Source organism: Schistocerca piceifrons, chromosome 3, assembly GCF_021461385.2.
Source record: "Schistocerca piceifrons isolate TAMUIC-IGC-003096 chromosome 3, iqSchPice1.1, whole genome shotgun sequence".
NCBI classification, from domain to species: domain Eukaryota; kingdom Metazoa; phylum Arthropoda; class Insecta; order Orthoptera; family Acrididae; genus Schistocerca; species Schistocerca piceifrons.
Genome location: NC_060140.1, coordinates 81704935 through 81730331, shown reverse-complemented (window position 1 = coordinate 81730331; position 25397 = coordinate 81704935). Strand labels below are relative to the sequence as shown.

The 25397-nt window shown below is 41.5% G+C and overlaps 1 protein-coding gene across 2 annotated transcripts in view; it reads left to right on the top strand.

The window, feature by feature from the left end:
• Positions 1-329: 329 nt before the first annotated feature.
• LOC124788185 (G protein-coupled receptor kinase 2) overlaps positions 330-25397 on the top strand; it is a 163911-nt gene continuing 138843 nt past the window's right edge. For both annotated transcript variants that reach the window (XR_007016066.1, XM_047255345.1), the window contains exon 1: positions 330-607. Coding sequence is in view for 1 of the 2 variants with exons in the window: in XM_047255345.1 (XP_047111301.1) it covers positions 556-607 (52 nt within the window). In the remaining variant the exon portion in view is untranslated. The remainder of the gene's footprint in view (positions 608-25397) is intronic.

Genomic DNA, 25397 nt, shown 5'->3' with positions numbered 1-25397 from the left:
CTTGAAATAAACTCATATAAGACGGAAGAACCGTTAAAGGGTACAAAATGAAAGGTCGCCGCATTTGTCTCTGATGATAAGACGAAAGCGCTGAAACGGCAGTGTTGTCTGGTAGTACTGTAACACAGACGACACTTGTTCCTTAGAATCTGATAAAGAAAACTTCCATGTAATAACGGACATTGTTTTACTTGATACGCGTGATTGAAGGACACACAAAATGATAGAACATTACAATATAGACGTATTTATTTCTTTATTTGCTGTGCTATCGCATTATTATCATTATATATTTTTTTAAATTTTTGACTTGCGTAGTTGGTGGCGAATGACGCCATTCATGTGTAAGCAATATAGTGAAGATTGTTATGTCGTGCCTGCTGATACTGTAAATGAATACTGTTAAAAGTGAGACCGAGAACAAAATAAAATATCAACATCAAGTGTAACTGCCACCATCTTACCCTGTGCACCACATCGGGAGAGAAGTAAACATTTTGATGGGACAGGGTCGATATCGGCCCGGAGTTCGGGAAATTCGGCAAGCTGGAACTCATGGAATTGGAGAATATAGTTGCGAACACTGTTTACTTAAAAGCAAGAGAAGGTAAGGGGGCTACAGTTAATTTTGTTAGACTGTTAATAACTACAGATAGCCTATATATTCAAATTTGTGACAGTGGCACAAACAACTCACAATTTTGTGTGTAGTTGCTCGGGTGTATCGAACAGGTTTCAGAGTTTTCCACCAGTATGACACTCACAGCAATTCAAGTGAACTGCTTGTGTAGAAAAACAGTGTCACTCGGAAGAAAAACGATTGGGTTGTTATGTGTCCCATATTGCATTTTGGTCGCATGTATCTACAGATTGTTCACGTTGTTTATTCGATTACATGGAACAGCTTATGGCCTATAGAGGTTTTGGCTGCCACAGGATGGTCGTTTTTAATACTTGTTTTCATAACACTGCTAGGATTAGCCGTGAAAGTTTAGGGAAGGTGATAGACGTGAGCCATAGATGTGCTGATTATATGTTGTTAGACCCATTATCTTAATCGTTTTTCAGTACGAAAGTACTGGTGGACATAAATATAGCCAATGACTGCATGTATTTGTATGTCGAGATTTCTAATTAGAAATAAACATTCCAATGCCTTTAAAGGATCATAGTATCATAATTTTTCACTTATTATTTAAAGTATTTTCACTGTAAAAAAAGAAAAATGCACTTAACAGAAAATATACGGTTGCTACCAAAAGCAGTTTGTTCCTTTGACTTCAGAGCACCCGGTAATTGAAAAGCACGTTTATTTCATCTGTGAGATGCATGGAAAATTACTCTGTTCACAGCTTTTTAGGTTACCAAATGTGGGCTGAGACAATGTCAGAGACTTTACAAGACACTTAATAATACCAGAACTGTTACTATTGCAATCAACATCAATACTGTTATTGATGGTACAAGTTTTCAGTGCATGTTGATTGCACTAGGTATTTGCTGTGGCCAAGTCAAGGTTTCATACTGCCCTTTGCATTATATTTATAACAGCTGTATTAAAGCAAATACATCTAGTTTTTGCCAGATATGATGGGATATGTGGCACTTTCCTGTTATAAATTTTCTTTTTTGTGGCCTTATTTCATGTTTTAAATGTCTGACAATGGTATTGACACAAAAATCATAGGATGAGAGTGAATAGGCATGGTTAACTCTGTGGCAAGAGTGTATCAGACCAGGAACAAACATTTGTTTCATACATCATTCATATGATTTTTCTGAAATATAACCTGTGAAGAACTGATTGGGTCATCTCTGCAGAAACACATGCATTTGTCAAGTAACTATAAAATAGTGTTGTGTACGCTCCCCCATTGCTTAGTTTGACTTCTTGGGGTATATGAATTGGGCCCTACACCATTGATAGTGCCAGTACTGTTACTTCCCAGAACATACAGATTATAGTGTTACAACAGTCAAAACAAATAATTTGCATTTTTTGTTGTTTATGTACAGAACATCAAAATACTCTTGGAGACTGTTCATTATCTAATACACGTTATCTGAATGTATTGTGCAGGTTTAGTTCTGTGATGAAAATTGTGTTAAATGTGCTGAAGTGTATGCCGAATATGGCAAAGTGCTTTTAAATATGGCTCAAAGATAAACATGAGGTTGTGGTGCAGGTCAGTCTGTTACCAGAATCTTTATTTGGCATTCACATTCATTGCCTTCAACTCTCAACCAAATTACCCTAGTCCTTGGGCTACTCTTTAATGTGTGCACTCCGTTGCTTAGTCGCCCTTCTTGAGGTCACAACTGAGGTTTCAGGTGGTCTGTTACAACACATTAGTCTTTTTATACTTCATAGTTTTATTTCTTTTGTTGTTCATCCACTTACTGCCATAAGTAAAAAACATCATCTTGTTGTATGAATCCATTATTTTAATTAGAATAATACAAAATAACAATTAACTTATCATGTACACATGGAAGTTCATCTGCTGTGGTATAGGTCTATGGTTTTGTAAGTTTGTTAGTCTCAAAGGCCAAATCATTGAAAAGAATTATGTGGCTAGTTTATATGGTGAATTGGATGCTATTGTCGTCATTGTTCCATAAGAGATGAACCTCTTTAAGACAAGTGTTCCTACCAGCCTATGTGATCCAGCTGTGCTTACAAAATTATTAATAAACTTTTTCACCCCCCCCCCCCCCCTTGGTATTTTTAATCGGCCAGAAGACATTGCTGGTTGTCTGTGGATCATTTTAGTGTGAGATTTTACTCTAAATATGAAGTCCCATCCATTGTCATGCATGAGAGACACTACTATGGTGCTCAGTGGATCTCTCAAAAGTCGTGTGGAAATTATTCCCAAGTTGTACAATCCACTCTATAAGGAATTACAAATGTATTGTGGTCCAAAGAATGTTCAAACTTTTGTAATCTACTACATATTCTACAACACATTGTCACCTACCAGTGCAACAATTCAGTTTGAATCAGTGTTTCATCGAGGAGAGAAAATTGGCACTGATGGTAGCAATTGGCAAATTGTTCTAAGTATGTGGCCTTCAACTGCCAGCTAGTGTGTGGTGTTAGACTCTCGCCCTCATGAAACATTGGTTATGGTGACAGGCTGGTCTGTAACATAGTCCAAGATTTAGGTTAGGTTGGAAGGTGATAATTTGGTTGTGAGAGTTTGCAAAAGGAACAGATATTTGTCAGATAAGGATTATGGTAAAAGATTGATCTGTAATTCAGCCAAATGTTTACGTCAGTGTTGTATTTAACTTACTTTGCCAAATTTTATTCTTTTTTAGTTCTGAAATCCGAAACAGCAAGGTAAATTCTGGTAACCTTTATTACATAAAGGACAAGTCTCCTACAAGTACTTTGATGCATATTATGTACATGCAGCATACATAAACTAAGAAAAATGCAAGGGTTTGGTCGACTAAGTAACTTGTACCCAGTTATTGGAAAAAAGTATGCACTTGTTAACAGTCTCTGGTTTCTTCAGAGTTTAAAATGATAATTACAAATACATGCGTACCTTAAAGCTGTCATTGACCTGAGAACTGATCTGAACACCACAGTTCTGTACTAGGTATGGTCCTCCCAGGGAATATGCACTTGCCTTCCTCTGCCATGAATTTACTTAAACGGTCAGTTGTATGCTGACCTTAAACTGTGACAGTGCTTCTTGAAATTTTTCTCATTTATCTCAAGCAGTGATTTTTTAAACAAGCAAGAAATGACCTTGAATCCCTAACCACTCGATTTGTTCATCATCAGCCACAAAGCAGTGCTTAAAAGGGAATAGTTGTTTCAATCTCCCTGTATTTCAAAACAATACATATTTTTGCTACCAGTATTTTCACTGTTTTATGATAACAAAATAAAGACCCAGAAAATGTTAAATTAAGAGCAAAATCAAGATGTAAGTATTAGTTACAAGAGTCCTACCATACAAGAGAAGCAGTGTTTCTTCTAATCATAAAATGCAGACTTTTGTGGCTGGTGTTTTGCATTATTGCTGATATTTGTTTTTTGGGGATAAGGCCGTGGTCCAATGTGTAATTCTCTGCCCAACATTTAGACTTCCAATGCTGGAGATGTCATCAGAGGCTTTAATGGCTCAAATCAGTTAATTTCAAACAGGCTCAGCAAGCTGAACAGTTTGTATGAAAAGGCGGAGGAGTGAAATTTGACAGGTTGTAGGCGTTGGCACTAAATAAAACAACCCCCCCCCCCCCCCCCCCCCCCCCCCCCCAGCGGGCTCACGGAGTACCTGCGTGACGAGCGTGGGGCCCTGAGCTATTGCAGCCTTCCTTCTTTCCCGGGCTGCATTTCCTTTCCCTTCCCCTCCTTTCCTGTCCTTGCTCCTTCCCCTTTGCCCTCTCCCTTCCCTCTCTTGGTGTCCTTTTTAATGTAGGCCCCGCTGTCCTCCTGGTTATTTTGGCTTTGCAATTTGGTTTTGTTGCGTAATTACCTCATCTTTTTGGCATTCTGTCTGGTCCCCCTCTGGGGTTTGACCTCCATTACTAAATTTCTGTTCCATAGTGTGAGCCATTTGGGGAAGAGCACCTTACCTAGTGCCTCCAACGTGTGTCCTCACAGTTCCTTCCACCTTTTCCTTCACATCATTGTCTGATGCTAGGGTACATAGCCAGCCCATGTGGTGGGGTTGCTATGTACCCTTTTGATTGAGCCCTCTGAAAATACAGGGATCACGCATCTGATACCTGAGCTGTGACCTCCTCGTGTAAGCCTAGAGTGGTTGCTTGTCGTCCTGGATCATCAGAACTCCCGACAATGGCCGCCGTGTGAGACGGCCCTTGCTGTGGCTGGGTGGCGCCCGTGGGGAGAGCCCCTGATCAGAGTGGGTGGTATCAGGGCGGGCACTATGCAAATGAAACACATACGGGTCCAGAACTCTGGTCATTCTTCTACGGCTTTCTCTTTGCATGGAAATGATTCCTTTAGTGCTGCTTCTTCTGCCCCTTCGGCCTTCCCTTCCATGGCTACCCCTGGGAGGAGGGTCAGGCTCATCGGGAGAAACCTTTCCCCCACTATCTGCTTTGCACCAGGACTGATGGGGATACTTTCACTAATATCAGACCTTTATTTTTTGCGGAAGACATTGAAGACAAGTTTGGCGAAGTAGACTCTCTGAGCAAGATGTGTTCGGGTTCGTTGTTGATCAAAACTGCTTCAGCTGCCCAGTCTGCAGCCCTTTCTTCATGTAACCATGTTGGCCCAATTCCTGTGTCCATTACACCCCCCCCCCAAAAAAAAATCAGTCTTTGAATATGGTTCAAGGGACCTCATCCTTCAAACTGATGACAAACTTAGGGACAATCTCGGACGACGGGGTGTTCACTTTGTTCGGCATGTTCAGAAGGGTCCGGAGAAGGTCAAGGTAATGGTTTATCGATGTGACATGAAGCCATACATCTCACCACCTATGAGATGTTTTAAGTGCTTGCGTTTTGGCCACATGTCTTCCTGCTGTTTGCAGGCCCCTCTCTGTGGTGACTGTGGACTTCCACTCCATGAGGGGAGTGCCTGTGATCACCTTCCTGTGTGTGTTAATTGGCATGGCAATCATTCTCCACGTTCGCCGGATTGCCCAGTTTATAAGAAGGATAAGAAGATACAGGAGTATAAGTCCCTAGATCATCTAACCTACACTGAGGCTCGTAAGAAGTATGCACGTCTTCATCCTGTGTCCATGACATCTAGCTATGCTTCTATGCTTAGTTGCATCTTCACCCCTTCCTCCCCCTTCCTTGGCCCAGCAGCGAACCCCTGTCCCCCCCCCCCCCTCCCCTGCGTCTCTCACACCCTCCCCTCCGGGTGCCGCTCCCCCTCCCCAGGTGGAGAAGTGTCCCACTTCGGCGTCTGCCAGTCAAGGGTACACCTCCCGAGATCCCCCTTCCTGGTACCTTCCAGGCCGAAGATCTGCTGCCACACGACGACCATGAGAACCACGGTCTGTGGGCCCACAGGTCACCCGGTCTCTTTCTGTTCCAGATCTTGTTGCAGCTGGCTCCTTTTTGCCGCACAGCCCTCCTCGATCTCAAACAGGAAAGAAGAAGAAACATAAGTCCCGGGACAAGGAGCCTCTGGTGTCGCCAGAGGTCCCGTCCCCACCTTCGCATCTTGACTCTGACCTGCTGTTCATGGATGTCACCCCCTCCTTGTTGGTGACAGATGGTGACCAGGCGGCATGACTGGCTTTAGCCTGTTCACTCTCCCCAATTTGAATCCTCATTCTGTGGTTATCCAATGGAATTGTAATGGATATTACCGTCACCTTCCGGAGTCGATCATTTACTTCACTTGGAATCCGCAGTTTGACAGGCTTTTTCCCAGCGCCACCATTTGGTTGCAGTATTTTTCAACCTTTGCAAGGCCTATGACATGGTTTGATGCCATCTTATCTTTCTTACACTTCATGAGTGGGGTCTTCGGTGCCCACTCCCGATTTTTATCCACCAGTTCCTGTTCCATCGGTCATTCAGGGTTCGGGTTGGTACTGTTTTTATTTATCCATGGACCAGGAGAATGGCATCCCACAGGGTTTTGTATTGGGTGTACTTCTTTTCCTCATTGCTATAGTTGGACTTGTGGCATCCGTCAATCCTTTGGTCATCTCTGCCCTGTATGTGGATGATTACTGCATTTGGGTTAGTTCCTCTTTGATGGCCTCTGCAGAGGAGCAGCTCCAGGGAGCTATATGGCATGCCTCTGCATGGACCCTCTCACACGGGTTTCGATTCTCTCTGTAAAATTGCGGGAGGTCCACTTCTGTCGCCTTACTACGGGTCACCCCGATCTGGAGCTCTACCTCAATGCACAATGATTACCTGTGGTCCCACAGTTTCATTTCCTGGGTCTTCTTTTCGACAACAAGCTCACTGGGCTGTCTCATATCAGTCTTCTGAAGGTAGGATGTTTCCGTAAACTCAGTCTCCTTCGCTTTCTTGCCCACGCCTCTTGGGGTGTGGACCGCTCTACTAGCCCTGGTGATAGTCTCCTGGTTGAAACTGGGATCCCCCCTCCCTTTCTGTTTGGCGATCCCAGCTTCTAGTTTCTTATGCAATCGCTGTCCATTCCTCTCCCACTCATCCTTCCTAGTGTACCCTGTTCCCAGACCAAGGACATCACCCACCTGATTCCTGCCCTCGGGCAGGTTTACTTGTTGGGCTCCGTCTTGCATCTCTTTGCTGTGATTTTCAGATTCCTTCTTTGACCTGTCTCCCACGTTCCCTCCCCAACACTTTCTCTTGGTTAGTTCCTCGGCCCCGGATTCAGATGGATCTCCGTCGAGGTCCGAAAGATTCTGTTCCCCTGATGGTATTCTGTTGTTTTTCCGTTGAATTTTATGGGAGTTTCGGGATGCTGTTGTTTTTTACACTGATGGCTCTAAATCTGCTGATCGTGTGGGATATGCCTTCACGTCCTCTGTTGGCATGGAAAATCATCTCCTGCCAACTACATGTGGGGTGTTTACTGCAGAATTGATGGCGATTTCCCAGGCCCTTTCCTTTATTACAGCGCTCCCAACTCAACCACGTTTCGTTATGTACGGACTCAATGGGTGGCCTTCAGGCTATTGACCGGTGTTTTTCCCGCCATTCCCTGGTCTTGGGCATCCATGACAGTCTCGCTGATCTTCACCATGCTGCTTGTTCCGTTGACTTCCCTTGGGTCCCTGGCCATGTCGGTATCCCAGGTAATGAGCTCGCTGATCGTTTGGCTGGGAGGGGGGGGGGCAGTCACTTACCCCCCCCCCCCCCCCTCTCCTTTCTCTGTAACCCCTCCTGTGGCGAATTTATGGCTTCACATCAAATCCCACTTTGCACAATCGTGGGCCAACTCTTGGGAGGCTACCTCACTATCTAATAAACTTCGTGCGATTAACGTGACACCTGTCCTGTGGCGTTCTTCCTTCCCCCTCTGCTGAAAGGACTCGACCACCCTGTGTCGCCTCTGCATTGGCCATACCAGGCTGACCCATGGTTTTCTTTTGCGTTGTGAGCCACCCCCACTTTGTGGTTGCGGAGCCTTCCAGTCAGTAGACCACGTTTTGGTGGTATGCCCCCTTCTTTTGGCTTTGCATACTAAGTACAGACTTCCCCGCACTTTACCTTTAATATTGGCAGATGATTTCCGGATGGTTGAACTGGTTCTCAGTTCCCTCTGTGAAAGTGGTTTTTATTTTCAGTTCTAAGGTTTTTAATCTCCCTCTGGAGTAGGGGCAGGGCGGTGAGGGTTGGGGTGTCTCCCACTGTAAGCTGTGTTTGGAGATTCCCGACTCCCCTCCCTGGTCAAGATCCTCTTCTCTTTCCCTTTTACTATGTTTTTTTATCATTTTTTAGATTTCGTTAGTCTCTTTTTACAATACGCACTTTTACATTCTAGCAGTTGAACGCTTTTGAATAGCGGGTGGTCTTACCTGTACTGCATCAGAGGTGGGATATTTCTTGCCTCTAGCATAGCCTTGGGGTCGCTCACTTGCTGACTTCCCTCATTTTGTTTTCACCATTGACAACACGACTGCACTTTTATGTTTTTTAGCTTTTTACCTTTTATTGTTTTGAATTTTCTGAGATGTCAGTCCATCAGAATGGACCACATTTGAAACATCTGAAAGGACCACATTTGAAACAAGGTACTGATGACCTTGCTGTTTGGTCCGTTCAACCCCAACCAACCGACCAAATAAAACAAAAAGCACCAACTCATCCCCCACTATCCACTCCGTAACATATGTCAGTGCAGCTCCGCGATTTCGGGCAGTGGTTTGATGAGGTGAAGTGACATGGGTACATACGGATGGGTCCAGGAAGAAGTACACTCTTTTTGATAGTCAATATTAAGGTGCGTTTACACTGCCATTTTTATCGGCACATGTATGAGATACATGTATATGCGACTTTTGCGACATGTATCGCGAATTGTATGAGTTGACAAGTATCAACCTCATACATGTATGAGCGTGCGTTTACACTGGTTGATATGTATCACTGTGGGATAGCTTTCGACGACGATTTGGAAGATTTCACATTTTTATGTGCTGGTACACTTGCTCTTTTGGAAGATGATAGGAAGAAAAGGTGGAGGAAGCGTAGATGGTGGCAGAGAGAGTTTCTCGCGAATTAGCGCTAAAGGATGGCGCATATTTTAGAAATTATGTTAGGATGAGTATGGAGGATTTCCGCGGTTTGTTATCACTTGTGGCTCCTCTTGTGTCCAAAACCAACACAAACTTTCGGGAAGCGATTCCACCAGAGGATGAGTTGGCAGTAACACTCCGTTTTTTGGCCACTGGGGATTCCTCTTGAAACGAAGATTTCATTACAAAACATTTGCATTGTCGCGCGATTGCCAATGCCAATGTCTCACACACGATTGTCGGCATCCGTTGTCAACATTATCACGCGAGGCCGCCGGAATAATAGCAAAAAATTGATATACGTGCCAGATGCATGAAAAAATTATAGAATGTATTACATACTCTGATATATATATAAAACTTTTACCTTCACTTCTTGGCCTAAAACTTGCACAATAGCCTCGCAAACACGAAGAATAATGTTGCATATGGCACTTTTTGATTTTCTATGCAGATACATTAACGTCGAAACGATAGTCGGCACCTCCAAAACTCAAACAGCCGCCAAAGAGCCTGGTACTACGCATGCGCTAATCGTCAAAATAAGCGGCAGGCGACAAGACGACAGGAAATGATAGTACTGCGCATGCGTGAGTTCTTCAAATGTCGCTCATACATGTCGCGTATATGGCCAAAAAGCGATATACAAAATGTATACGCGACATGTATGAGCTCGAGGGTCCGCATACAAGTTTCGTGAATTTTTGTATGAGGTGACGTATCGTGACATGTCAAATTGACATGTCGCTCATACATGTCGCGATACATGTATCCCAGTGTAAACGTACCTTTAGAAGAACAAAATGACATACTATTGCAGTTCTTGCATGGGGTGAAGGTTACTTTGTGTACAAAGCGACCCCCATTAGCAACCAAACAATGTCGATGCCACTGAACTGTTGGCCGAATTACGGCTGTCAGTGTTGCCGGCACAATAGCCGCACAGGATACATCGATGGTTTCTCGTAGCTTGTTGAGTGTAGCTGGCTTCTGTTGATAAACTTCATTTTTCAAGGTCCCCCATAGGTAGAAGTCAAGAGTTGTAAGGTCTGGAGGCAGTGCTGGGCACTCAACAGCTCCTGTTCGACCTGTCTATCATCCAGGTAGATTTGCATCCAAGTAGGCTCTGGACATTTCTGTGGTAGTGAGGCAGAGCGCCACGTTGTTGTAGGTAACATCTTTCATTTCCAGACATCTCTCGGATGGCAGATAAAATCGATATTTGCAGCATATGAAGATACATATCACCAGTTGCAGTACCTTCAAAGAAGAAAGGGACAATCAAACTGTACAATGACAGGTCACACCGGACATTAATACCCATTAGATTAACATGTTTGTCCATATGAACATGAGGATTTTCGGGAGTCCAAAGCACGCAGTTGTGGCAATTTCAGTACTGTTTAGTTTGAATTGTGCCTTGTCAGATCACATAACTGTCCCTGCAAACCATTCATGCTCACAGAGCATGCCTTCAGATCATTCGCAGTACTCCATCCCGTCCGGGGCATCCTCATTCATAGCGTGCAGTGATCTTGGAATGTACACTTTCCTCTTTGTAGCCTTCAGAATTTGTTGTATGCTTGATGGCATACCCTACTTTCACATGCAACCTGCTTCAGACCAAGTAACATATTGCAACCCAGCAGTACTGGAAGCTGAACTCGTTGATGTTTTTGGTCAGCCATACCTTTCCCTATGCACATCCTGAACAGTACCGTCGGCTTTAAATTTATCCCGAATTGCTGTACATGTTGTTGGTTGAGTCCTAGGCATGTTACACCATTGCCTTTGTACCTCCATCATGTTTTCGTATGTCCAGTACTATTTCAATATGGCCTTGCATTGCTCAAATGATAATCTTACTTCATTCGTTGCTCCATCATCTGTTGGAAGAGGCGTATCAAGATCTGTTGAGAAAACAATGGACTACGCTATTGGGCAAAATTGCAATGATATGTCATTTTGTTCCAGAGATATTTGCTATCAGAGTGTCTACAAGAGAATTGTACCTTGCACCATCGCCTTATGCCCATAAATCAAATGTCAACAATACTTTTTCTTCTAGTTTGCCTTTTCAGGTCTTAACACGTATTCCACCATGGCACTGACTGTATTTTATCATGCCATGAGATGAGCAATATTCTTCCCCAAATCCATAAAACTCTCCTAAAGTGATTCTACCATCCACCCAACATATGAAATATGCTAGTTCATCCTTATTCCACTGTTATTTTCCAAACACTTGTCATATGCATTATGTTTTCAGTCTGAAGATTGACTTCTACAACTACATCCACATCCATACTCCGCAAGCCACCTGACGGTGTGTGGCGGAGGGTACCCTGGGTACCTCTATCGGTTCTCCCTTCTATTCCAGTCTCGTATTGTTCGTGGAAAGAAGGATTGTCGGTATGCTTCTGTGTGGGCTCTAATCTCTCTGATTTTATCCTCATGGTCTCTTCGCGAGATATACGTAGGAGGGAGCAATATACTGCTTGACTCCTTGATGAAGGTATGTTCTCGAAACTTTAACAAAAGCCCGTACCAAGCTACTGAGCGTCTCTCCTGCAGAGTCCTCCACTGGAGTTTATCTATCATCTCCGTAACGCTTTCGTGATTACTAAATGATCCTGTAACGAAGCGCACTGCTCTCTGTTGGATCTTCTCTATCTCTTCTATCACCCCTATCCGGTACGGATCCCACACTGCTGAGCAGTATTCAAGCAGAGGGCAAACAAGCGTACTGTAACCTGCTTCTTTTGTTTTCGGATTGCACCTGCACTTGATGCACCTCTCAATGCCAGTTTCTCCCTCGTAATTCACATCATCTCAGCGTACCTACTACAACCTACATCCATTTGAACCTGCGTACTATATAGAAGTGTTGGTCTCCTCCTACATTCCCCTGCCCTTCCCCTATTCTTCCATCTATCATTAATTTAATTGTCCCATGAGTCTCAGAATGTGCCCCAACAGTGTATCCCTTAAGTAAATCTCTGCCATAAATCTTTTTTCTCCCCAACTCCATGCAGTACATCTTCGTTAGTTACTCAATCTACCCATGTAATCGTAAACATTCTTTGGTAGCACCATTTTTCAACTGCTTCTGATCACGTTTTGTCTTTATTGTGTATCTTCCATTTTTTTCTTTTTTTTTCCACATCTTTCAAGCTACACTTAAGACATATTTTCCAAAAATGTTTCTGATGACTTAAATATATATTCGGTGTTAATAGATTTATCTTTTTCCGTGAAAATTTTAGTTGCTCTTGCTGGTCTACATTTATTTTACATTGTTAGTTGCCATACATTAAAGTTTTTATTTTTTCCCCATAAGTATAATTCCTTTTTCTAATTTTGCTTCAATTTCATTTACTGCTTAGTCAGTGTAGCCTACAGATCGAAAAACAAAGGAAGTAGTCTGTGACACTCCCTTGGCAACTACCAGTTCCCTTTGATCTGCTTAGATTCTTATAACTGCAGTCAGGTTCCTGGGAAAAAAAAAAAAAAAAAAAAAAAAAAAAAAAAAATATACAACCTTTTGCTAAATCTACAAATAGTTTCTCCTTCTTATGACCTATCTGAGTGTCCTGCAACACTCACCTGTCAGCACATGCTGTCTTTGGCATTGGAGTTAATACATTCTTTCTGAAGTTTCTCTGTTATCATGCATACCAAGTGGAACAATTCGGTGATGGTTGGTTCTCCCAAGGATCTTAATAATTGTGAAGGTATCTGTCATACTCCATATGCTTTGGTTCAACTTGGGATTTCATTGTTTTGGCAAATTGTTTCCACAGTATGTCACCCATCTCGTGCTCTTCTTTCCTGTCCATTATATTGTTGTCAGGTTTCTTTCCATAATGTATTTCTTTGTCCTTTCAGCCTTCTTTGTTTGGTTCGAGCTTGCCATCTTTACCCTTGATGTTCATAGAGCTCGGAGGTTTCTTTAATTATCCTACGCATAGTGTGTGTCTTTCTCATAGCCATGCATGCTTTTAAAGCTTTGTATTTGTACCCCCGTGATTCCTTCTTTGAAACTTTGCCCTTCCTGTCTGTCTTATTTTTTTAGATGTCTAAATTCCATTTTGCCATCTTCATTTGCCGAATTTTTATACTTTCTCCTTCTGTGAATCAAATTTAACATATCCCATGTCATCCAAGAATTTCTGCAGACTTTGTTTTCTGCCTTTTTTTCTTTCCTACCTTCTCTACTTGCTCTCTCAAAGCTGCTCATCCCTCTTCTATACTATTCCTTTTCCCTGTGTCAGTCAGTCATTGTCTAATATATTTGAAACTCTTGACCTTCTGCATATTTTAACTAATCTAGTGCCAACCTTCATAATTTCCTTTTTTTTTCCACAGTTTTTTTTAGCTTTAATCTGGAGTTTACTGTTCATAATATACTGGTGTGCAAAATTGAAGAATGAAATTAACTACTGCATGGTGTGTCCATTGTGAAGTAACATAATGTGATGAACCAAGGATCATACATAGAAAGAACTGCTACAGTATAGTACAGAAGGTAACTGAAAGAAACACACAATGAGATGAACAGAAATGACACTTTTATTCAAAGACAGTAATCACAGTGAAGTCGGTGTGATTCACTATGGTCCTCGGGACATTATAAAACCCGGGACACGGTTTGCCAGACCATTCGTTGAATCCCCTCTCATTCCAAGAGCTGCTCCACTTGTGCTGTTCAGTGCGATAGTGCATTGTCATCCTTAAAAATGAAGTCAGTGCTAAACACACCCTTGAAAAGATGCACATGGGGAAGGAGTACTGTGTCACAATGGTCTTGATCCGTGATGTGTTATGTTCATACATTTGGAGGTCAGTATGCTGATGCAGTATTATGCTTCTCCGCATCATAACACCTGCACCATCAAAACAGTCATGTTCGACAATGTTCCTGGTTGCATTATGTGTTTCTATCTCTCACCACATGAGAGTTCGTCCAGCATTATTGAGCATTGTTTTGATGGTGCAGGTGCTATGATGTGGCGAAGCATTAATATTGCATGGGTGTACTTACTTTCAAATCTTTGAAAGGCGTAGGTTCACCAGTCAGCATTATTATGACACTATACTTCTTCCCCATGTGCATCTTTTCAGGGAAGCATTCATCACACAAAAATTGTGTGTGGCAATGTACAATCACATCACATTGGACAGCATAGGTGGAGCAGCTCTTGAAATGAGAGAATATTTGGCAAGAAGACTGGCCTGCTCGCTCCCCAATGTGAATCCCATAGAACACGGGTGGCATGTATTGTGGAGTTGTATTGGAGCACATCCACATGCACCAACGAGCACCCAGCAATCAACCGAGCTGGTGTAGAAATGGAGTGTCCTACCACAAGAACTCCTTACCAACCTTGTGGCTAGCATGGAAGCATGCTGCAAAGCGTGCGTTACTGTCCATGGTGATCACACACACTAATAAGAACTGTGTCCCATCTTTTGTAATGTCAGGAGACCATCATGAATATTGGCTCCAATGTAATTACTGTCCTTGAATAATTCAAAGTGTCATTTCTGTTCATCATATTGTGTATTTCTTTCATTTACCTTGTGTACTGTCCGCCCCCGGTAGCTGAGTGGTCAGCGCGACAGAATGTCAATCCAAAGGGCTCAGGTTCGATTCCCGGCTGGGTCGGAGATTTCTCCGCTCAGGGACTGGGTGTTGTGTTGTCCTAATCATCATTTCATCCCCATCGACGTGCAAGTCGCCGAAGTGGCGTCAAATCGAAAGACTTGCACCAGGCGAACAGTCTACCCGATGGGAGTCACGCGACATTTCCATTTATTACCTTCTGTACTACACTGTAGCAGCTCTTCCTGTGTATGGTACAAGTTTTATCTCGCTATGTTACTTAGCAGTGACACATCATGCAAATTACTTTTGCCCTTAAGTTTTGTGCACCATTATAGCTCAATAACATTCCTATTTCCTTCTTCATATTACTGTATTCACCATATTCCTCCTGTACCCACGTAACCAGAAGTCCAGTTGTTCATGCCACAGCACTTCACTGTATCTAACATATCCATTTCTCTTTTCTAGTTCTCTAGGCTGTTCATCTAGTGAATGGATTTAACATTCCACCTGTAGAATGCCAGATTTTTTTTCTTCAGTGATAGCATTCTTCTCAGAATTCACCGCGTGGAGTTCAGAATGGAGCATACTTTTAGCTGTAGAATATTTTACCTATGATGGCACCACCACCACCACCACCACCACCACCACCACCACCACCATCATTAAACCATACCCTTAAGTGTTGCACATTCATAAGAAATACAGAGTGTGGCACATAAAACTGGCCCATAAATGCAACACATGAATATAAAGTCAAATGTAAGTATTGAATAATTGAATATACTCCCCATCACAGTAAGTGCTGAAAGTGTCCTCCACCCACTTCAGCACATGTGAGCACACTTGAGGAGATTCATATAAATCTTTGTCATTTCTTGTGTTGTGATGCTATTGATGACATCCTGGATCCTGGTTTGGAGTTCTTCAATTTTGTGTTGATATGTTTCATATACTCTTCCCTTTAACAGTCCCCACAATTAAAAGTTACAAATGGACAAGTCTGGTGACCGAGGAGGCCACAAGCCTTTACTAATTGTCCCCTCTGGTGTAAACATCTCGTGCACATGGGACAATGATGCAGCTGATGTGTGGCATGTTGCTTCGCCCTGCTGAAAGTAACATAACTGATACTCCTCTTCTGTCAGGTTGGAATAAAACTCCTCCAGGATTCCAAAATACATGTCACTGTTCACTGTCGTCTCAAAGAATGTGGGCCCCATGGTATGGTGGAAATCGCACACCAGATACCGATCTTCTTTTCATGCAAGGGTATCTGGTGGATTAGGTGTGGATTTACTGCTGACGAATACTGGTTGTTTTGTGAATTTATGTACCTAGATGGGTGGAACCACACGTAGTCACACATGAGCCTTAGTGGGTCCAAGACACCACTGGCAACAATTGTAAACAGCTATGAACAGTAATGCTCCTTCTTCGGCAGGTCAGAGTCCTTCAGTTCTTGCAAAATGCTTATCCACTACTGTTTTAACTTCAGTCACCTTAAAACATGTGCAATTTCTATCACTTGCATGTACCTGTTGACTCAAGTCTGCTGGTTGACTTACAAGGACTTCTTCTCACTATCTGCTACAGCTGCCTCTTTAATTCATATGTGCAGGCTGGTGGTAGTCTGTTCCTGGGAGTATTTGGAATTGATTCTGTACACCATCATTTATCAATCAATTCCTGTACAGTGCTCTTTATTGACACAGAACCCTCTGGAAATTTTTCCTAAAACAAATTATTTGTTTTCACAAAAGATCCAGTGCAAGTGAACACTTCAACAATGGTAACACGCACGGGTAACGAATACGGCATTATTACACAGTCTCACAAACCCAGCTTCACGCAATGAGGGCTTCTTCTCAATTGGTTTTGACAAGTTTCACTGGCTGCAGTTGCATCTGCTTTAGACAACAACAAAGTCCCATGCAGTGTCTGTACTTGGGAGGAAATAGTTAGTTCGTGCACAGCTGTTTGGGTGGCCTTTTTGTTTCCCATTATTATTGATGGACACGCAGGCATTGCAGCATTATCATTGCATACAACAGGCTGGTTTTACGTGCCATAACCTGTACAACTGCTGTAGTTTCTCTGTACTTTCAGTACCTTCAGCTGGGTTGCAGTACCAACATAGTAAGGACATGCTGGCTGATGTTAAAAGGCTAGAGCAATTATCCATACCATTGCCTCAGCAACTGCTGAAAAGACTACTCTCTCTCTTTGGGGGCCTTAGCCTGGTCTCTCTAGAGATACTCTTCAGCCATTGTTATGCCAGTAATTTGACTGCCTGTAAAATTAAGGTACACAAGCTGTACCACAATAATGAGGTTTATGTTCTGTGGGTGGAATGTGCAGTTTGTAGGTGAAAGACCTAAGTGCGAGACCTATCACATGAATATGTACTGTACAGTCTATTCCACTTGTGTCTGCTCATCAAAGACAGTCACCTGCAGCTATGAAATAAGTGGATGAGACTTTAACCACTGCTTATCTTTTTATGCACTTGTGTTCACTAACTGGATTTCTGTGTGTACAAATGTCCACAGTAGAGCTGTGGCCAGTCTAGTTTGATTGTACAGTGCTTGAGTGTACCATGGAGCACAACATGGTTGTTAAAATTGGCATTGTAATATTCCACTAAACACTTTTTTTTCTCCAAATTGTATTCATAGGCACTGTTTCTCCAGTAAATCCTTTTGTCCTGCACACTCTTGCATGACACTGATTTCAGCCTGTGCACAGCCAGTTTATTATTCACAGGCCAAGGGCTGGCCTGCCAAACGGAGTGCACCATAGACAGCAAGCTAGTGGGCCAACCACCAGCCTGTGTGCTTGCCAATCCTCTACATTATTCACAGTGCTCGTGGTATTCACTGCTCCAGTATGTCTATTGTACTGTATCACTTTTTGTGTCTGACTGAAACATCTTAAAACTAACGCAAGAAAGTTCTTATTCTTTGATGTCAAGATGTAATTTCTACTGTGCATCAGTTGGCTCTGACATCGTGATTATCACCGTTTTCACCATACAAGAATGCAGTGACTTTCTTTCTCTCAACAGATGTTTGATTTGTGCTTTTTGGAAATTGACAAGTATTATTAGTAGAATCGGTCCGAAGTAATTTCGTAATTGTTATTGGTGTCACAAACACCCTTGTAATGGAATGATAATTAATTGAAACCCTCAGCTGCCAACAGGTGTTGTTGATATACCTCAGTGGGGTTAGCTGAAAATGTGTGCCCCAACCGGGACTCGAACCTGGGATGCAATGCAGATGCTCTATCCATCTGAGCCATTGGCCCTAAATCTGCTGGTCATGGGGCATAAGTCTTCACATCTCCTGTTGGCATGGAACACCATCTCTTCCCTGCCTCATGTGAGGTGTTTACTCCAGAATTGATGGCCATCTATTGGGCCCTTTGCTTTATTAAACGGTCCTCCCTCACCTGGGTTTTGTTATGTACAGTCCATTGAGTGGCCTCAGGCCATTGCTCAGTGTTTTTCCCACCATCTCTTGGTCTCTGCCATTCATGATCTCTCTGATCTTGTTGGTGTTGAGTATTCTGTTGACTTCCTTTTGGTTCCTGGCCATCCAGGTATTGTGGATAATGAATTTGCTGGTCATGTGGCTGGAGGAGGAGAGGGGGACGGGTGGCGGCCACCTACCCCCGTTCTCTGTGATCCCTCCAGGGAAGGATTTGAGGCTTTACATCAGATCCCTGTTTGCTCAATTGTGAGCTGACGAGAGTCCACTTCCTTGTCTAATGAACTTTGTGTCATCAAGGAGAATCCTACCATGTGGCAGTCTTATCTGTACCTCTTCTGGCGGAAATCTACCATCCACTACCATCTTCATATTGGTCATACTCGATTGGCCCATGGGTTTTTACTTCATAATGAGGCCTGGCCCCCTTCCCCTTTGTAGTTGTAAGATTCCACTCATAGTAATCTATATTTTGCCTTTTGGCCCTCTGCCCTTGTCTCTGGTATTAGTGGATGACCTTCACATGGTTATGTCTGTTCTTGCTTTTATTTGTGAAAGTGGTGTGTACTTTTAGGTATAAGTCCTTGAATTTTGCTCCGGAATTTAAGTCCTTCAGTTAGTATGAGCTTTGGTTGTGGAGGCGCTGATGTTGTCTATGTTTTCCCTATATTTCGTCTGGTCTGTTGTGCTGTTTTGTTTCCCCTTTTCTTGTGTTGTCTTCCCCTGGTGTTGTCCCCTTTGTATCGTGATAATGATATGGGGGGGGGGGGGCACCGGGACATTTTGGTGGCGGTGCCTGTGCCCACCGCACATAGCGTTCTGGGGCACCCCATTTCTGCCCACCCTTCCTCCTGTTCTTTCCTCTTCCTGCTGCCCTGACACCCTTTTCCCCTCTTTGTTTGCACGGTATCACTTCCACTTGACTGGACTGTGCTGTATATGTTGTTCCTCCCTTGATTTCTGCCATCCTAGATCATTGGATCAGTGACCTCGTTTTTTTATCCTCCCCCTACAACCAACCAACCAATGAATAACAATAAAACTTTAAAGAACAGAGCTGGTGGAACTAGGTAAATGACTCAAAGTAGGCACTATACTTCTTAGATCAGCTTTTAATAGCACTTAGGATCAGCATTAACACTGTCGTGATTAATGTGTTCAGTAAATTAAATTTGACGGCAAACAGTTTTGCACTTATATATAACATCGAGCAGTACATCAGACTGGCAGGCTAAAGGTACTGACCCACATAATGCAGCAACCAATGGACAGTTTTTAAACATTAAACCTTAATTAGTGAAATTGTGGATATAGTCCAGTGCAACTAATCAGACCAAATAGTCAGTAAACACGAACGGCAAGTTGCACTAGGAAAATACAAATGGGTACTCAAGCTAAGAGCACTAACCCACTAGAGTTAACAATTGAAGATCAGTGAAGAGCACTTGATTACATGAATTAACAAATTTAAAAGGCAATTTTTAAAGCAGTAACTTTTGATCAATAAAATCACAGACCTAGTCCACCACAATTAATATGAAACAGCAGTCAGATTTGGCACTACTAAAACCATCGGGCACTAGCAAAATATTTAAATAGCTGCTCAAGCTAAGGGTAATGGTCCACTTAGATTAACAATTAAAATAACTCCTTTCTAAAAGAATTAGTAACCTTAAGTCCATAGGAAGAGCACTAGCTCACTTAAATTAACCAATTCAAAACACAATTTTTAAGGAGTAACCAAGACAATAGTGCATATAGGCCATAATCACTAGGTACAGCAGTCTGACAGGAAACTACAGCACGTTTTGTGGTAGCAAAATTTTTAAACAGTTGCCCAGACCAAGGGCACTAGCTCACTAAAATTAATAAACTGAAATAGCAAAATCTTTTTTCCTTTTGAACATTGATCATAAATTAGTCAAGCAGTGAGAAATCCAGGATGGAATGGAACAATACAGGGTGATTTATGAAGATATGCAAATATTTTAATGTTGTTCTACAAGTAAAAGTTCACAAATGTTTAGTTACGGCTAATAAGATGTTGGCTGAAATTTAGCAACTTCACTAGTATGAAGCCATCACAAAACTGTATGAGGTTAAAGTAAAGCACGATTTCCATTTATTTTGTTGTTATTGGTCTGGTGAATAAAAAAAAAATGTCCCAAACTGTGAAACTTCTTTAACACTGACCTTTGTTTCTTCTGGCTTAACATAAATTCACGTGTGCCATGGTATTAATAAAAACAGATTATCTGAAACATTTTTACAGTTTCAGTGAATATTATTACCATCATTTTTCCAAAATTACACTCTCTACAATTTCTGTTGTCTGGAATTTAAAAAACAAATTGGGCCAAGTAGTTAATCAATTAAAAATTTCACTAAATTAATTCTTTGCTTCTCTGGATGTCCTGGAAAACTACTGCAGATACTCTCCTGGCACGTTTCATTAGATTCACCAGATCAATAACAACAAAATAAATGGAAATTGTGCTTTACTTTAACCTCGTACAGTTTTGTGATGGTTTCATATTAATGAAGTTGCTAAATTTCAGGCAAAATCTTTTGTTAGCTGTAACTTCATAACTAAACATTTGAGGACCTATGTTAATATGAACTTTTTTTGATAGTTTTACCTTTAGAATAACGTGGGCCAATCTGTATGGAGTGGTCCAGTGATGGTTGCTTGACCATTTTTAAATATTTCAATTTTTTTGATATGTGGTTGCCCTATATTTGAGAAGTTCAAAACAGTTTTTTAAAATAATTTATCTTGCACCTGTATTGGATGGTGGCCATTTTTATTTGTAGGCGTGCAATGATTTTTCAGTCTGGTGATATTAGCGAACATTTGAATATCTCTGCACTGGGTTAAATTACAACATTGTGATTGACATGATTGTTTTTAGTAAAGTGTCCTCTACAACATTGTCTATTACACAAAATAGCCTAAATTATAAAATAACGAGTCAAAATGACCTCCAAAGTTTGGTATCCAAATTTTCAAAAATCCACTTTTTAGGCCCAAAAATAACATAAGAAGTGATTTATGAGAGTCTATTTTTTCCCATAGTTAGATATCATACACTACTAGCCTCATATAGAGCAATAACACTTACAAATGTTTCCTTAATTTTTTATGAATTTATGAAATTTGAAAAATTTTCATTTTTTGTCAAGTTTGTGTTTAGTTATCTCAGGTGGGACTGAATATAAAAATACAATTTTTGCTCAGTTTGTACACCTATATGATAGCAATGCACTGTAAAAATTTTAACATTGATATCTGACTGTGAACAAAGATATGAATTTTTGAAAATTAGGAAATAATTCACGTTACTCCACAACTGATCTTACGGCTGTTGCCTATTTAAATGGCTTATTGTTTCATTGTAATAAAATTTGATTGTGACATATATGTACACTCATGCTCATAAATTAGGGATAATTGCAGAATGTGGTGCCACACAATGTGGCACTACACACAACACCGATCTGAAAGTCCATGATATTAGTGATAAGTTGACAAAACTGTCCCGAAACACATGTTATAAAACCCACTGTTTCCTGTGCATGTACCCCGATATCAATATGGGATATGATCACCATGCACACATACACAGGCCACACAATGGGTTGCCATACTCTCGATCAGATGGTAGAGCAGCTGCTGGGGTATAGCCTCCCATTCTTGCACCAGTGTCTGTCGGAGCTCCTGAAGTGTCATAGGGGTTTGAAGATGTGCAGTGATACATTGATCAAGAGCATCCCAGATGTTCTCGATGGAGTTTAGGTGTGGAGCACAGGCAGGCCCCTCCCTTTGCCTGATATCTTCTGTTTCAAGGTACTACACGAAGGCAGCTTGGTGGGGCCATGCGTTATCATCCATCAGGAGGAAGGTGGGACCCACTGCACTCTTGAAAAGGCGGACATACTGGTGCAAAGTGCTGTCCCGATACACCTGACCTGTTACAGTTCCTCTGTGAAAGACATGCAGGGGTGTGCGTGCACCGATCATAATCCCACCCCACACCCTCAAAGCACGATCTCCATACAGGTCCCTTTCATGGACATTAAGGGGTTGGTATCTGGTTCCTGGTTCACACTAGATGAAAACCCGGTGAGAATCACTGTTCAGAGTATACCTGGACTCGTCTGTGATCATAACGTGGGACCACTGTTCCACTGTGTTCTTGACACCAGGCTTTAAGGGTTCTCCTGTGGCCAGGGGTCAGTGGAATGCACCTTGCAGGTCTCCGGGTGAATAAACCATATATGTTCAGTCGTCTGTAGACTGTGTGTCTGGAGACAACTATTCCAGTGGCTGCAGTAAGGTCCTGACCAAGGCTACCTGCAGTACTCCATGGCTGTGTGCAGACACTGATGGTGAGATATCAGTCTTCTTGTGGTGTTGTACACTGTGGACATCCCATACTGTAGCACCTGAGACACGTTTCCTGTCTGCTGGAATTGTTGCCATAATCTTGAGATGACACTTTGTGGCACACATAGGGCCCATGCTACGACCTGCTGTGTTTGGCCAGCCTCCAGTCGACCTAGTATTCTACCCCTCATAACATCATCAATATGTGGTCTTTGAGCCATTTTCAACACACAGTCACCATCTGCATGTTTGAAAATGTCTGCACACTTACTCGCTGCACCGTACTCAGACATGCACCAACACACCTCTGCATATGTGGACTGCTGCCAGCGCCACCGTGTGATAACCTCAGGTCAAATGCATCGCATGGTCATACCCCAAGGTGATTTAAACCTGCAAACTGCCCACCAGTGTGTTGTTTCACCATGTATCAGCATTATCGTTAATTTATGAGCATGAGTGTAGTTAACACTATCACCCAATATTCATTTAGTTTATTTTTAATAATTCAATATTAAACAACAGGAGCTTTTGCTTTTCTTCTGTGATTATAAAAATGCCCATTTATGCTATGGGTTAATTGTCAATAAAGAAGGACATTATTGCTGGGTGTGGCATTGTTGTAAACAGTCTGTTCTGAAACCTCTGTTAGAGTGAATGTACATACTTCATTGAGATTGTAGAATGTGTTACTGTACTTTGTTCTGTGTGTAATTTGTGATTAATTTTGAGAGATTAATTTGAATGCAATAACATGGATGAACAGTGCTCTGTTCGACAGATAGCAAGTGAAGTGTGTCACAAAACAGTTTACAGTTCAGTTTCAAAAAACTTGAAAAATGTCAATGACTTTGATGAAATGAGACAAACTTTGTTTAAATTTCGAGTAAGTTCTTCTGTAACATCTGTGCGTGAGTATCATGAGAAGAAATATATTCTGAAGTAAAACCACATTTTTGGAAGAAAGTGCTGTGATCCACATAAGGCTCATAAAAAGCCTATTACTAAAGGTTTGAGGGAAATAAAACTTGAATATTTGTCCTTGTTATGTGAGAGTGAAATGGCCTCCCAATTGAAATGTAATGTGATTCCTGGAAATTCCCTGTAGCCAAATTGTTGCTCAAAAATATTTGCTGTGAATCCAAAACCAGAATCATGTAACCTTGTTAATGACATTTATATTCCTAATGAGGAAACAGTTAGCATATTGGATTTTGCTTGTTCTAAGTTAGAAAATAATAAAATTAAGTAGCAGAAAAAGAAAGGCACCTATTGAAAATAAGGTATAAAAATTTCAGACATAATTAGAAAAGACTTGAAATCATGCTTTAATAATACAGATACCAACATTATTTCAAAGGAGAAGAAAACTTATCACCAGTATCATCTGAAACTGAATATTTGAGCTTAATGGAGAAATTAAAAATTAAATGTTCAGCGACATCTAAAGAGGAAAAAGTTAAAATTTTAAGTTTGCTCCCTGACTCATGGTCAAGAGAAAAAATAGTTCACGAATTCAACGTTTCTCGTCGTTTGCTTAAACTAACCCAAACATTAGTGAAAGAGCAAGGCCTCCTTCCAGTTTTAGGAAAGAAGAAAGGAGTAGGTATAAGTGAAGAAACATTAAAAACATCCAGCAGTTTTTTGATGATGAAAACAGTAAAAGGTGCCCAGGTTGCAATGGTAGCAAAAGAGTTGTTATAAAAGGAGTTAAAGTAACAAAGCAGAAACTACTAGTGCTGTCAAATTTAAATGAACTTTATGTAGCTTTAAAAAATAGTTATCCTGAATGCAAAAATTGGAAGGTCAAAATTTTGTGACGTCCGTCCTAAATGGTGTATTTTGGCTGGATCCTCAGGGGGACACTCCGTATGTGTTTGTTTATATCATCAAAATGTCAAACTGCTGATTGCGGCTGCAAAACTCAGTGATCTTAACTACAAAGAGTTACTAGATTTAATGGTCTGTGACACTAACAGTTATGACGAGTTTGTGTAATAAATGCCCTGGTAAGGAAACTGTTATTGAATTGTTTCAAGAATATGACGACGAAATGCCAGACAGTATTACCTTCAAAGAATGGGTCATAACTAACAGGGCAGAAATGATAACAGTGGTTAAATCTCAGGAAGAGTACTTGGAATCTTTGATAACTTACAAAAACTCAAGTCATCACTATGTTTCTAAAATCCAAAGTAAATTTTTTTAAGGACAAAAAAAGCACAACTTCATGAAACTGAATGCATAGTGCTGGCTGATTTTGCAGGAAATTTTACATTTGTTATTCAGGATGCAATACAAGGGTGCCACTGGGTCAATGACCAGGCAACACTGCATCCATTTATTCTCTACTTTAAAAATGAGAAAGATGAAGTTTGCAGTTCTTCAATTTGCATTCGAAGCGACTACTTGGAGCACAACACTTTGGCTGTACATGTGTTTCAAAAGTATGTAATAAATTGCATACAAGAAAATTTTCCCAAGGTTGAGAATCTGATATAATTTTCAGATGGAAGTGGTAGTCAGTGTAAGAACAAGAAGAATTTTTCAAATCTGTGCAACCACAAAGTAGGCTTTGGGTTGGAGGCTGAATGGCACTTTTTTGCATCTTGCCCTGGTTAAAATGCATGTGATGGAGTAGGAGGTACAACAAAATATGAAGTAAGTAAAGCCAGCCTACAAAGACCAACCACACACCAAAATCTCAAATACAGGACATGTAT